General features: G+C 37.8%; 3 protein-coding genes across 3 annotated transcripts; 1 reads left to right on the top strand and 2 right to left on the bottom strand.

The window, feature by feature from the left end:
• Positions 1-1,617: 1,617 nt before the first annotated feature.
• Positions 1,618-3,593, top strand: LOC130088816 (uncharacterized). Its single transcript, XM_056255799.1, has 4 exons — positions 1,618-1,748; positions 1,879-2,127; positions 2,336-2,597; positions 3,312-3,593. The coding sequence occupies exons 1-4, from the start codon at positions 1,714-1,716 to the stop codon at positions 3,507-3,509; spliced, it is 744 nt and encodes a 247-aa protein (XP_056111774.1). The 5' UTR covers positions 1,618-1,713; the 3' UTR covers positions 3,510-3,593.
• Positions 3,594-3,597: 4 nt separating this feature from the next.
• Positions 3,598-6,097, bottom strand: LOC130088814 (G2/M phase-specific E3 ubiquitin-protein ligase-like). Its single transcript, XM_056255798.1, has 7 exons — positions 5,906-6,097; positions 5,727-5,813; positions 5,383-5,633; positions 5,163-5,291; positions 4,438-4,578; positions 4,215-4,347; positions 3,598-4,114 (listed from the first exon to the last, which is right to left on the bottom strand). The coding sequence occupies exons 1-7, from the start codon at positions 5,988-5,990 to the stop codon at positions 3,894-3,896; spliced, it is 1,047 nt and encodes a 348-aa protein (XP_056111773.1). The 5' UTR covers positions 5,991-6,097; the 3' UTR covers positions 3,598-3,893.
• Positions 6,098-7,696: 1,599 nt separating this feature from the next.
• On the bottom strand, positions 7,697-14,762 carry LOC130088839 (uncharacterized). The gene is made up of 4 exons (XM_056255815.1): positions 14,618-14,762; positions 13,629-13,856; positions 13,288-13,523; positions 7,697-7,807 (listed from the first exon to the last, which is right to left on the bottom strand). Exons 1-4 carry the CDS (start codon positions 14,760-14,762, stop codon positions 7,697-7,699), a joined length of 720 nt encoding a protein of 239 aa, XP_056111790.1.
• Positions 14,763-15,524: the final 762 nt, after the last annotated feature.

Genomic DNA, 15,524 nt, shown 5'->3' on the forward strand with positions numbered 1-15,524 from the left:
AGATTAATAATTCATGCAAAACTAATCAATAACTAATGCAGGACAAATGACTAGCACTGCATTAACATTAATAACTGCTACTGTAAACAAATACACAAGGTTTATCAATATGTAATAGCATAGCAGACTTATGATTTGGGAAATAATAATCCTATGCTCTCTCCTAGATAACTATTTATCAACTGAATGATTTTAAAGAAATGGCTTTTTAAATGCAGTTGTCAGCACTTGTCCTGTAGTGATTCAATGCCAGTCCAGAGGAATGCCAGAAAATTGGCCAGAGTCACGGTGACGGCTGGAACATATTGAGTTATCAGCCATCCAAATACCATATACAGTGATTTTATTATTTAACCTATACCTCGCAAAAAAAAAAGAGATTTTATTAATGTCTCCTACCTCATATACGTGTGTGCAAATATCTTGTGAAGGAATAGAAGATTCTACACTTTAGGATTGGCTTTTGATGTAATAATCATGCTAACTAACTAGTAATGACTCAAGTGTTACTACATACTTCTAAAGGAATGACTAATTATTTGGATCCGTATTCTAAAGTGAAGATCATGGTAACTAACTAGTAATTACTCAAGTGTTACTACACACTTCTATGGGAATTACTATCTAAAACTTCACCAAAAACCTCAAAAGCTTAAAAGAATTAGCAACTCCTTTAGAAGTATGTAGTAACAGTTGAGTAATTACTTGTTAGCTACCGTGATCTTCACTTTAGAATACGGATCCAAAGAATTAGTCATTCCTTTAGAAGTATGTAGTAACAGTTGAGTCATTACTAGTTAGTTAGCATGATTCTTACAGTAGTTCTCTGGGAAGCATTAAAAAAAGTACCGGTAGTTATTGATTAGTTAAAAGTGAACTACCACTTTCATCTGTGCGCTGTTACTTACTAATTTGTTAATCAGAATTTCTTGTTAGTTAATAGTAATTACTAGATTGTTAATATTGTGTTACTCATTTGTTCCTGTGTAGTTATTCATTAACATTACTGGTGTGCATCTTGAGACAATGACACTGGCATATTTCAAGATATGTCAAAGTTATTTTCGACTCGAATTTGTATTTTAGTCTGGGACCAACTTAAGAAATGTGTATAAAAAACCAGCGGTAAATTTACTGTATTAGAGGCACTAGAAGGTAATGAAGTCCCATAAAACTTGCTTGCTTCAAATTGTTCTTTATAAATGAATTTGGAACTAGTTTCTGTCTTTGTGGCTTACACTTAGTTTTTCATTTAATTGCCATACCATTGTTTCCCCATTATTGCAGAGTATCTGACCTATACACAGACATATCAAATGATGATCTGGACAGAACTGTAGCAGAAATCCAGAACCTCTACCCCAACTCTGGCTACCGTATGATGCATGGTCACTTGAGCTCAAGAGGTGTTAAAGTACAAGGTAAGACTTGTTCGTCTCAATGTAAAATGATTATTGCATACAATTGGCTACACTTCTACCTGGACACGATTAAATGATGTAACTCCTGAAACAGGCAAATTCGATCTTCAGTTGTCAGAGAATTTATACAGGTAAGATTACGATTTTTTGTTTGTTATTTCTCTCTTTTTTCATATTAGTTGATAGAGTGCGCAAGTCCCTGCGGAGAGTGGATCCACAGGGAACACAGCTACGAGCCTTGTCGCTACGCACAATAAGGCGTCGACAGTATTCCGTTCCAGCACCTAATGCCATGTGGCATATAGATGGGAACCACAAACTAATTAGGTATGTTTTTAAGATTTAAAGGATAAGTTCACAATTTATCTTTTAGTTTGTTGACATTTTGTTCCTTGATTTATAAACGCACTGTTCCAGAAACAAAGAAGATGTACATTTAAAAAATTATTTTGCATAGGTGGAGGATAGTGGTCCATGGAGGCATAGATGGCTTCAGCAGGATGATTGTGTACCTAAAAGCTGCTATGAAAAACAGTGCTTCTGTTGTGCTGCACAGTTTCATAGAAGCTGTAAATCGCTTTGGATTACCCTCCAGAGTGCGATCTGATAAGGGCCGGGAGAATGTTGATGTGGCCTACTTCATGGTGTCCAATCGAGGGGAAAACCGACACTCCCACATCACAGGGCGCAGTGTCCATAACCAAAGGTTGCTTTTTTCCCCCCCTTTTATTATCTCAGCATCTAATATTAAGACATTGTGGGTTTTCTTTCCCACTGTAAAGAAATGCATATGAGGTTTGAAAATATTCTATAATTTCAGCATGTTTTGTAAGAAATGCTGTAGTGCCAAGTATCTACGTTATCACAATACATCGGGCCTGTTGTCTGAGGAAGCATTTATGTTATAATTACAGGATCGAGAGACTGTGGAGGGACGTTTACCAGCAAGTTTTGGACCTTTTCTCCTGTCTCTTCCTTGATCTGGAGGCAGATGGCACATTAAATCCTGACAATGAGGTGCATCTTTTTGCTCTGCATTGGACCTATCTGCCACAGCTGCAAAGGCATCTTGGATTTTTCCAGGACGCATGGAATCATCATAAAATCAGAACAGCAGGCAACCAGTCTCCACTGCAACTCTGGACACGGTTCCAAGATATTCAAGATCCATACCAGGTGCTTTCAAATTGTTAAGTTAGTTACCTGCTAATCAAAATCACAAATGTAAAAAAAGTAGTGGATGACAAACAAGAAACTGAACTACAAAAATATTAAAAGGAAACAGGTTTGTTTTTGGGGCTTACAGTCTAAATGTGCCATTACACAAAACAAGGCCTTAAAAAGGTCTTAAATTCATAAAGACGTGACATTAAAAGTTGCATGTACTGCAAAAATGTCTTCCCCAATCATTTTCTTGGTTTCCAATACAAATATCTTAACATCCTTGAATAAAAATATGTGATCAGAAGGTTGAGTAAAAGTGATTTGTATACTGTAGTTGAGCTAGATTTTTTTGTAAAATAAATAGGACATTACCAATAAATTAAATCTACTGAAGCAAGATTATTGTAGTTAATTGCAAATATAGAAATATTTCATTAGTTACATAAATATAAATTACTGAAACTTCAAAACAATCTTAGGATTACAATGATAATTACTGACAATAACACTGACTGGAGTTGTATTTTCGAACTTTGGTTTGTTATTCATTGTGTAGACATTTACATTTAAAGAACCTATTGACATTGTGTTCTCCTTAATATGTTACATTCATTGTCTACCTCCATAAAAATGCAGAAATCTTGAACACATGAATAGTCTCTCGTCACTTTCTAAGCATCCTTAACTGTAGATTGGGGAGAATGTAACAGATTTTCTTTACTTCAGGTGGATGACGACTATGGTGTGGATTGGGAAGGACCACACTCCTCTGAGGAAGAGGGTGTGAATATCCCCGAGGTTCAACTACCACGAGAACTTACCATTGAGGAAATTGCAACCTTGCCTCATCCTGACGTTCCATTTTTAAGTGCGGTTCAAATTTATTATGATACTGTCAGTGTGATAAACCAGTTAATGTCATAATCACTAAAACTTATACCTCTTATAAGAACTTCAAGTTCAACTCTTGAGATTCTTGAATATAATTTGTTTATTGATGTACAAATACATTTTTCTGATGCACTGGCTGGTAATTACATTTGATTAAACTTACAAATACACATATTAAAAATATTAAAGTACTAGTACATTTACCTTTTTAACATAACATTTCATCTTTAAGTTACAAATTATGTAACTTGCAACAAATAAATAAATGGACATGAAATTATAAAATCATGTAGTATTTAGTTTCATTTTAATTCATTCATTTTCATTTTTTCTCTCAATAAACGGTCCAGTTAAAAGCCTGATGGCAGGGAGCATACTGGCCTCTTCATTTAAAAATCCCAGGAACTCTCCAAATGATTAAATTAATCCAAATCCACTTTCACTTGTGGACACTGCTGCTTTTAAGTCCGCCTGAAAGTCCATATAGTTAGTGTAGTGAGAAGGCAGTTTTATTTTCTCTGTGCATGTGAATGCAGTGGGCATTTTGATGGAGTTAGACACCTCCACATAGAGATGTTGTGGGAGGATTGCCCAACCCACCCAAAATGTAACAAGCTGCTCAATATCCAATGCTGTAGCTGTAGAAAAAATACAAATAAAATGTGTGCACACAATTTACAAAGTTGTGAAATGAGCCAACTGATGTCTGAAATGAATGTGTGGTAACAAGACCATTACCATTTTCAATGTACATCCTGAGGTACGATGCCATCTGGCATTTCAACTCCAGAGGAACCTCTTGATCATCCTCATCTTCATCCTCCTCGTCCTCATTCTGCGTCATTGGCCATATAACTCTTTCTAAAACCATCTATGGACAAAGGAAATAGCATAAATGCTTTAGAAAATGAACAGTTTTGTTAAAGATTGCATGTTTTCAGAACAATAAATAATCCATTACTTCAGGAAGGATGATTTTGTCAACAGCTCTTGGGAACAGCACTGAGATGAGAGAAGGGCGTTCCTTTATCATGAGCAGGACCCCAGTATCCTTCAGACCCCGTTTGATTTGTTTCATCTGCTTCTCTCTACGACCAATAACCTAAAGAATCAATACGAATACATGTACCGTTACACCCCTAATTATTAGTCATGCATTTGCTGGTTGAGCGGCGAGCACTGAATGAATAACCGTTGAGCACTTTGCTAGCGCGTTATTTAACTCAAAGAAACGCATCCTATATGAGACTAATCAGATGTATACAAAATAAACATAATACTACAAATTATATCGAAATAAACTAAATTTGACGGAGGCGGCCGCCTCATAATTGTCTATGCAGGAAAATGCTGTGTATTTAATTTTAATGCAAGCAAAAAGGTACGAGAGGCTGTGCTGTATCGTGAATAAGTCACGGCTGAAGGGGGTTGTTAGGCTAGAATCTTAAAAAATAAATACAAATTTTGTCAAAACTGCTCAGCACTAAATTTGAGCTAGGGAAGTTTCTGAAATTTGATTGATATGACCCTGTAATATGAACTTTTCTTCATCGGGTCTAATCTGCTTTTCACTTCCTGCCCTCCATCTGAATTTCAAACTTCATTAGAATCATGTGACTGCAAACAAGCTATTTCTTCTCATTCAACATCCCGTTTCACACAGAAATACACCACAATACTGAATACCGCATGTTGAAGAATGGTTTCTGCAAGCCACTTCCGGTTTTCTGTAGTTAATGTTGGCAAGTCCCAGCTAAAAGCAAGATCATTCACTTTGTATCGTTCCACATCTGTTAGATTCCGTGGCTCTTCAAGCTACAAAAAAGAGCAAGCAAATTGTTTAAATAAATCATTTAAATTGCAAAATAAAAAGTACTGTGATGACTTAACGTAGAAATAAACTAACCAGAGAAACAATATCGACTACATCTTGGTCTGGGCAGTCTCTCATGTCTGTGATGACTGGCTCATCACTTCCTAGAAGTAGGTTGAACATGGAGGTGCTCAGTCCTGTCAAGAGTGGCCCTCCATGAATGAACGAGTGGCCAATCATTCGACCAATGACTTTAAAAAGATCACTGTCCAGAAGAACTCGTGAGGACGATGGTACCAAGTGGTCTTCTTCTCCATTGAAGAACAGCATTTTTCCAGTGTTATCTTAAAAAGTTTTAAAAGTTGGCAATTAGTTCACACTATAATTAAGACAAAAACTTCTCAATTGCACAAGAAAAGTAAATAGAATACACTTACCAATATTTAAAATGAAGCCGTATTGTATTCTGGACATAAGCATCGCAAAGTAGTAACGCGTTACACCATCCCCAATTGCAGCATCACCTGACGCAATAAAAAAAGCATTCTTTATACATACAAATAGTATATAAATAATAATTCTATGTCTAATGAAAAATATTCCGTTTTAACCATACCTTTAAGGTTGATTGATAGTGGGGATGCCCAGTCAGTTCGGTTTGACTTGTAGAATGACAGAAACTGTCTATCTCTGTCTTCCATACTGCTGGTTAGATCTAGTGTAACCTTAAGGGGTGTCTGATTTTCTGATCCATGTAATAAATTTCTTCTAAACTGGTATACTGCCTGCTGTTCATCACTCTCGATTTTCCAATCTGAAAATATAAGTTTCAAACATACAAATTAACCCTCATCTTGTCAGTAGAATCGTGGTTGGCTAGTAATTTTTTTTATTGCCAGACAGATATTTCCTCATAAAACTATGTAAGGGTTAATGCCCGTATGGGTTGCCTCCGCCGAAGTCCACTAATACCTAGACAATGGACATCTCGAAGGGCATTAACCCGCTTATACCATGGTCACTTGTCAATTTACACATTTTTAAAACATTAGTTTATATTTTAATTAGTTTTACAATCGAAATCTAAAGTTTTTACAAACATTAAACTGGTGGTTGCGCTTAAAATATTAGGCCATTCCAGAGTTTCCGCAAGAAAAAAATGGTGCCGGCCAAAGTGACCGGCAGAGGTTTCGTTTAACTGACATTTTGATGATATGCCGGTCAAATATCGCCTCTTAATTAGTCAAGTTGAGGAAAACTGGAGGCAGGCTATGTAACTTAAAAAAATGACATAATCAGGCCATATAGAATGCAACATGTTATCATTAGTCTAACTTTCAAATAGACGGAAGTAAACATGAACGTCCAATTGGCGTCAATTAACACCAATTGTTTTTTACTATGGTTTCACACACATTCACTTTTTGAAACATTTCAGGATTCCGTACCAGGATACGTTAAATAGGGAAGCCAGGGACCGGTATGTGGACAAAATCGGCACTTTTAACGGTTTGGATCCATATGAAATTTCCTTACAAACCGTTAAAAGTGCCGATTTTGTCCACATACCGGTCCCTGGTTTCCCTATTTAACGTATCCTGGTAAATTCCACATCCTTTTAGGGATTTTAACATATTTTTTCTTTTCTTTCTCCCAACTCTGCTGCTGCTTCTCCTCGATCGACTTGCTGTATGTTTACTTTCGCGAAGCTGTCAACATGGCGGCCACGCCAAGTAATGACGTCACGACGCCCAAGCCCTATTACCAGACAACGAAAACCCTGGGCCATTCAGTGTTCTTTTGTAAAAACTATTGTTTACTATTCTTGTCTGCTTTGACATCATCTCGCCCAATTGCATTTGAAGACATTTGATAAAAAGAACCATTTAGAATATTGCTGGAAATGTGCAGACCCTTCACTACAGCACGGATCTCAGATCCACTGGTCTCTTGATGCTCCTGCTCTCTACCAGAAAGAATGCTCCCTGCTCTGCTGCTGTTTTCGTGAATGGAAAGGCTGTTGCTGCTTCCTGCTCTGCTGCTGCTGCTTTCGAGAATGGAAAAGCTGTTGCTGCTTCCTGCTCTGCTGCTGCTGCTTTCGAGAATGGAAAAGCTGTTGCTGCTTCCTGCTCTGCTGCTGCTGTCGAGAATGGAAAAGCTGTTGCTGCTTCCTGCTCTGCTGCTGCTTTCGAGAATGGAAAAGCTGTTGCTGCTTCCTGCTCTGCTCTCATAATGTAGGGTGTTGGGACTACTTGCTGGTGTATTGCTGCAAGTAAAGCTGCCCTGCATGTTGCTAAAGTGGAGTTTTAAAAGACTTGTGATCAGATTATAATAATATAATGTGTGAATAGGGCACTGTAAATTGGACACTTCAGAAATAAAATTTAAAGTAGCCTAAGAAATATACTTACAGTTCACAGCAATCAACATGTTCTTGTATCTCCGGTAATGGGAAAATCTTGCTGCAATACAAACAGACCACTGGTGGCCCATTTCCAGACACTTGTCCTACAGCAACCTGCCAAAAACATGCCAAACTTACAAAGGCTTAAAGTGATGCAGTGATAGTTTTAAAGGGACTGTTCACCTAGCCTGGTAATACCAGACTCTGCTACTTCACTTTGCTTCGTACACAGAGTCTGGGATAGCATAATAGAGAAGTGTTTTCTCTCTCGCTAGGGGGCGCGTACTGAAGTTTAAAATCATTGGTTACCCGTAAGCCAATCAGATAAGTTTGTTTATGACGTATGTTATGCTCCGACACAACCGCATCGAACCACAGACATCATGCATCGAACTCAAATCTACGATCGAACTTCCACTGTAAACACTTGATGATGCGAGCGAAATACCCGAGTGAACATGGCTGTAAACGACTTTTTTGATCTGTGAGTGATGTAATAGAATGACTGCTGCGCTTGACAGGGCACAAACGAGCAGAGAGAGAGAGAGAGAGAGAGAGAGAGAGAGAGCCCGGGCCGCGCGCGCGCACTCCCACGTCTACAAACAACACGAGCGCTGTCTTGCTCTCTCTCCCTCGCGCATATTCATATAAATCAATCGACAAGATAGTAAGAGGTCGGAAGACCGCGGTTTCACGTGGAGCATTTGGAGATTTTTAGAGATTATAGACTCTAGGAACAACATCTCAATGAACAACATCTCAACTATAAAGGCCTGTCTCATATAAGTTAGACGCCTATCTCAAGTACAAGCCGGTGCAGTTCGACGATTTGGGCAAATAAAAGCCCGGGCTATTATTTGAAGTTTTACGGTATTTAAGACCTGGAAAAGAAAAGCTACACTGACCTGTCAAAAGGCTCCCCAGTTTCTCGCTGACGATCGGTAATAGTTGATAAATTAAACTTTTCCCAAAGGGAGTAGGGCCACAACATCACCTCCATTCAAAGTGTTTAATACACACTCTTCTTGTTCGGGCTTCAGTTTGCTAATGCCGGGAATATTCTCCACAACAGAGCGAATTGCATCCGCATCTCCATATCAGCGGTCGTTTTCGATTTCCCTGACCTAATCTTAAACACGGCGCTTACCGACTACGTCACGGCTTTCAGCCCGCCCTCTGTTCGTTGATTGGCCAGGCTGTTTTCAGGCCGGTGGAAAACAGAAAGATAGGCTGCTATCTCAGACTGAGTACAGGAGCGAAATGAAATTAGCGGAAGTAGGAAGTCTGACGTAGTCAGGCTACTGTTCACCCAGCTCTCGTGCTTGGACGTGAGCACTTTAAAATATAATCTGTGAGCACTTTAAAATAGAATTACAGGGCTCCAGACTAACTTTTCCACTGGTTGCACTGGTGCTACCAACTTTCTCAGTTGGTCGCACCAGCATATGATTTGGTCGCACTTTTTTTTTTTTTTTGCTACATGCCATGGGATTAATCGATGCATGCTGATGAATAGTGGTTTTAATGGCCCAAGGCTAGCAAAGGCTTTCTGGGTTGCAGCATTTATACCTGTAATATATTATATAAAAAAAAAAAAAAACATGTATTATATGATAATTATCATTGCCAAATTTCAGGATTTTCGTGGATTTTGGACAGTAATTTTAATCTGTAATTTTAAGCATTTTACATTTGAATTATACAATCTAAAAAATGCTGGGTTGTTTCAACCCAAATTTGGGTCTAATATGGACAAACCCAAATGTTGGGATGAAAATGCAGGGCTTGACATTAACTTTTTGAGGCACTTGTCCTTCGGACAAGTAAATTTAGGTTTCTCTTGCCCATGCACAAAAGTCACTTGTCCCGGTAAAGATTTATAATTTTATCTAGGGCTGCACGATTTGGGGAAAATGTCATATTGCGATTATTGAGTTCAATATTGCGGTTGTGATATGCGATTGCGATATAATAAACAAATGGTTTCATGAGTCAACTTGTTTGGTTCTAAACCAAATGCACACACAGATTAGTGATAATTCTGAAATTAGCAATAACAACTAAATGATTGATAACACCTATAATGATCAATAAGCCATTGATGTCTGGATAAAAATGAACTGTATAACAGGTAGGACATATACAGAAATTGAATAAAGTTATCAAACAGTCTGGGCTGCATAAATTATAAATCATATATAGACTACTACTTATTGAAGCTACACAAGTTCTTTAGTCAAGAGCAGTGAGTAATTTTCTCTGTTCCCTTTGTTCTTTCAGTAACTTTACTGACAGAACGCTTTATTGGTAGCTGGCCCTTTAAGAGCAGCCGCTGTGGACAGAGACGCGGATATCACACGCGCCTCATTCTCTCACGAGTCACAACTCTTTATGTCCATCATAAGACTGTTCTTATGTTATGAAGATACTCGACAAATGACATTTTGGCTTAATTGTGTGTGTTGTTGATGTTCGTTCAAGCGCGAAAGAGAACTTCTGGCGCGCGGTCTGTGCATGCGCATTATACTGGCGCGCGTCTTTCTGTGAGTCACATTCAGGACATTCACAGGCAACGCGAAAAAATGTGTTCGTTTCAAATCGGTAAAATTAAATCTGTAAAATAGACGTTACGAGTGGCACATAACGTGAAGTAACATGGCATTTTATTTTGTTTGAAATGTAACTTGTCCGGTCGGACAACTAATTTTCTCTTCTACTTGTCCTACAAAAAATCCACTTGTCCCGGACAAGCGGACAAGCCTTAATGTCGAGCCCTGAAATGTAATAAAAAAAAATTTACAGTTGGAAGGGAAAGTTGAAGTTGGGTTGAAATTTTTAATTACATTTTTAACCCAACATTTGGGTTTGTCCATATTTGACCCAAATTTGAGTTTAAACAACCCAGCATTGTTTAGAGTGTATACATCTATCTATTTACATTTTAATTATATTCTATCTATCTATCTATCTATCTATCTATCTATCTATCTATCTATCTATCTATCTATCTATCTATCTATCTATCAGCATCATCTTTCTATCTTTTAAAAATCATTAAACATTAAAATGTATGCATTACATTTTAAAAGATGAGAGTAGTATAATATGCTGATACAGATTTTCCGTTATCAAAGTTTATAGTTGTAACAAAAATTAGAAATCTCACACTCCTTACCTTCTGCATTTTACAATAATTTTCCTCTGTCGATCGATTACTATCATCTAACCGCTGAAAAGACATAGGAAGGGGCTCGGTATTTCGTGAGACCTTTTCATTTTAATATGCCTTAATTCCTGAATTCGTAATTGGCGCGTTTCACCATCAGTGTGCAATGCACGTGACGTGTACGTTCGTCAATAAATAAACTGCACGTGTCTTGCGGAAGAACACTGTAGCCGGAGCTACTTCTCTCCGTTAATGTCTATGGCGAGTCACGCAGGCACTGGGCAACTCCGCAGCCGAGCCCGGGATAAAATAGTCAGAATATAAACACTTCAGTGTTTCCCCTAGGATTTTTTTTCAGGGGGGGGGGGGGGGGGGGGGCTGCTAGTGTTGCGGAGCGGGCGTGTTACGGATACGTGGTGTACATTTTTTAGCAATCAAAAAGCATGTCTAATTAATTGAAATAGTGTATTATGAATCATTAAACGTATACAACATTTTAAAAAAAAATATGAAAAAAAATTTCACACTAATTCTGTGTTGTGTTTTTTCTGGTAATAAAATGAAGACATAAAACACAAATGTTATCATTTATCATCAGCTTTAATCATATGAAATTAAATAAACTTTTTGTCAAATAACGTGCTGCACAATGAGCTTTACTGTTAAAATTAAAACATGGATTATTCCTAAAAAAAATCAGTTTTGATGATAATTTATTTGGATTAGTGTTAGTATTATTACATTGGGACATATCTAAATTCTACTGTACAACGGTAATATATTTCTGTCACGTTAAACCGAACTTTTATTTTGACGGGTTGCCGTGAAGACCTTTTGTGTGTGTGTGTGTGGTACGTTAAATGAAACTGCGCGTCGGCTGCACCATTCATTCACACAGAACAAGCAGGATTCGTATTTAAATAGTCTTTGTGGTTTAATATCCACACACACTTGTCTACATCGCGATTTGATTTCAAGTGTATACTGAACTGCTTTCTATTTATTTCTCAAAAGATTGACAAATTCCATGAAATTCCGCGTTATACAGTAAATTTCTTTTTAATGACTGGATTTCGTCAGCAATTTAGGGGGGGGCGGGGGGTCGTTTTGGGGGGGCGGGCCGCCCCCCCCAAAACAATGGTAGGGGAAACACTGCACTTATTATAAGCGTACCGTAGGGATTCAGGATAAATCAAAAACACGGTTTGGAAAATGGATTCATGATGTACTCGTTCATTTTCAACATAAGTTACGTTACGGACTGCAGCAGCTGATACAACGGCGTTCTGTTGCGCGAGCGTCCACTCGCACAAATGCGACCACATACAATTAACTCGCACATTCTCAAAAAACGGTCGCAGTCTGGAACCCTGAATTAGTAATTCTAGAAAAAAAAATTACTGGAAAAGCTGCTGGAAAATAAGACAGGCAATGCCGTTTTGACATAGCAGCATTCTATGTTCGATCATGAGAGAAGAGAAGTGTCACAACATACAATGTAAACAGAAAAACAAGCAATACATTGACACTAGAAACATTTGAGCTATAATACTAATAGTAATTTAAAGATGTGGTAGCATTGGATCTGGACGGGAAGGATAACTCTGGGAGTTGGCAGGGGTGTGTCGCAATCGCGATTCTGCCTTCTCACATCGCGATACAGATCGTGGATCTGAATATCGCGATTTCGGTTTTATATCGCGTATCGTTACAGCCCTAATGGAATACTGAAAACACAAGTGAAATATTAATTACTGACTGTATGTATAAGGTTCACATTGCCAGTTTTTTGGAATTGACAATTTTATTCAATCCTGGATCTAAAACCTTCAGATGACACGTAGCTCAGCTCTCTGTGGCTGAAAACTCGCAACAAACAGTAGACACTCTAAAAGATTATGTGGGTTTTTGTTTCTAGTCTGACGTATTTTGTACATACTAAAACTCATCCACTTGTTTGGTTATCCCCATGGTGTTCGTGGAAACCCATTTGCAAAGTTCTTCCCGTGAGGCTACATGTATCTGCTCTTTCCCTTAGTATGTCCTTTTGATCTATTTCGTATGCACAGTGGTGTAGTCTAGTTTTTTGTAGTGAGTATACTGTGATATACTGTAGGCTAAGTTACATTTGTGACTGGATTCCGTGATTCGATCCGTGTCGCTGCACAAACACAGACGGCGCGGTGAATTTATGAATGAAAGTTCTGTCACAAAACGATGTTGTTACGAATCCTCACGCTTTTTTAAGTGGGTATACGGAGATCCTTGACCTTTCCTAGTGGGTATACGGAAATCCTTGACATTTTCTAGTGGGTATACGGCGTATACCTGCGTATCACATAGACTATAGGCTACCACTGCGTATGCAAATTATCTTTAAGTTCTGTACCACAAACAGCTTTGTTTTAAGAATTTTTTAAACACTTACTTCTGTATTCAGATCTTTTTGCAGGGGTCTTACATAAATTGTTGCAGCTCCTATACCGACTGCATCAGAGCACAAATATTCAGGAGAGTAGCCTTCATCTGGACATGGGATAGGTTCCAGAATTTTTGTCCTGGTGCAGCCTCTCGTCTTTAAAAGCTGAAAACCACCAGCTTCACTCAGTTTTGGGAACTGGCGCATGAGTTCTTGACTAAACTCTGACGAAGAAGAGTATTTGTCTGATGAGGAAAACATTTAAAGAAAATGCACATTAACATGCAGTTATCAGTTATGATATTATGTATATGATATAACTGTTATTATCATAACTGTTGCAAACTCACCAGAGAAAATAATTTTCTTTTCTCCAAGTCCAGCTCTCTCCAGTTGAAATTTTTCTGGCACCTTTGGAACTTCTGAATCTTTCCTCTTGGCTAGGCAAAAGAATCTGTGTGTGTATGACACACACTTTTTTTTCAGTCTAGGAGATTGTGAAGGAGGGAAATGCCCAGTTCTTCTTAGTTGATTAACTGGACGACGAGGGTAGGGTGAAAATAATCGATTCACCTCACCTAGAAATGTCAAAATTTAAAGCAGTGCTAAATACAAAGTCAATGCCTTAAGTATAAAAAAATCATTATTAGCTTAACTCTGTCCCCTTACAGCACCAATATGACAAAAGTAGTATGTCTCAATTCAAAGTACTCATTAAAGAGCAGGCAAAAAGTACATAGATGACATACTTTTTCCAGTAACTCAGGTGTTCTGTTGTTGGATGTAAGAGTGAACATAGCAGTCTCCGTACACCTGACACCAGAGCAGCTGATAAGTGCATAAGACGCAGTGGATTACTTTTATTTTTCGAAGGTAATGCCGCCCCTTACTTTTACTTTTATACTTTAAGTAGTTTTGAAACCAGTACTTTTACACTTTTATTTGAGTAAAAAGCTTGAGTTGATACTTCAACTTCTACAGAAGTCTTCTTAAACCCTAGTATCTATACTTTTACTTGAATAAGTTAATGAATTATGTGAATAACGTTACTTTTGACACCTGGCAGTAATGAAGGGGAGAGGGCACACTTGATGTAAAATAAAGCTTGAACAAGTGACCGTAACGGCCTTGTGGAAGGGCCCTTTAGAAGGGATCCCGTTGTTCTCTTTCCCTGAATGCCCTTAAAGGGCGCAAAATGGCGTTTGGAACTAAGTACAAAGTTAAAACAGCTAATTTCAGATTCATTTTGAAAACATGACACAACATTTATTTTTACCATAGATATGAAGGGGACTGGAGCGATTACAAAATGGCTGACTGAGATTAACGTTAGACTCACCTTGCAACGTTACTACCTCTTGTGCCCGTCGATCTGGAGCACATTCAACCGAAGGCTGCTGGGGAGGGCCGGTTGTCAATAAGGTGCTCTGCTCCAGGGCCTCTGCTGCATCCCTTAAAAGTCTTGTAATTGCATTTGTGTCCATTATTAAAAAACGATGTCGTCGAAGAGGTAATTTGGTAAACACTCGACAGGAGCGCCTGAGGTAACGTTACCACGGCCCGTTGGTCTTAAAGCTCCGCCCACGCAACTTGATTGACATTCCTCATTTTCATTTGAATTATCATTTGCTGTTTCCGGCTACCGTTTGAGCATTTGATTTATCATTTGCGATGTCCGTTTGAGCATTAGATTTGCCATTTTCGATGTTGGTTTGAGCATTTGATTTATATTTTGTCCATTTGATTTATGATTTGAGCATTGACTTATAGATTTAATTATGACAGGTTTATACTGGGTTGATAATGAAAATTAAAAATCAAAAACAAATGAGTTTTAACTTGATTTTTGATACAGTTCATGCTTCCACGATTGAGGAAATGAAATTGCATTTGAGCATTTGATTTATCATTTGTGCAGCCATTTTGAGACTTTGATTTATTATTTAATAATTTGACCATTTGATTCATCATTTGAGCAGTTGTTTTGAGACTTTGATTTATTATTTGATATTTTAAGCATTTTAATTTTAATTTTAATTATGTTAGGAAAAAACTTCCATACCCTAGGACCAAGATTGAGAACCATGCTATAAAGCATACCGGTATATAACCGGTATACACCACATAGACATATGAACAACATTAAAAGCTTAAAATATACATAAGAATTTAAAAATATGCAGTTAAAAAAACATTAAGTTTACAAACATTTCCTTCAACCAAAACTCAACACAATGTAATGCCAG

Source organism: Rhinichthys klamathensis, unplaced genomic scaffold (assembly GCF_029890125.1).
Source record: "Rhinichthys klamathensis goyatoka isolate OS25496 unplaced genomic scaffold, OSU_Roscu_1.1 h1tg000123l_1, whole genome shotgun sequence".
In the NCBI taxonomy this organism is placed as follows: Eukaryota; Metazoa; Chordata; class Actinopteri; order Cypriniformes; family Leuciscidae; genus Rhinichthys; species Rhinichthys klamathensis.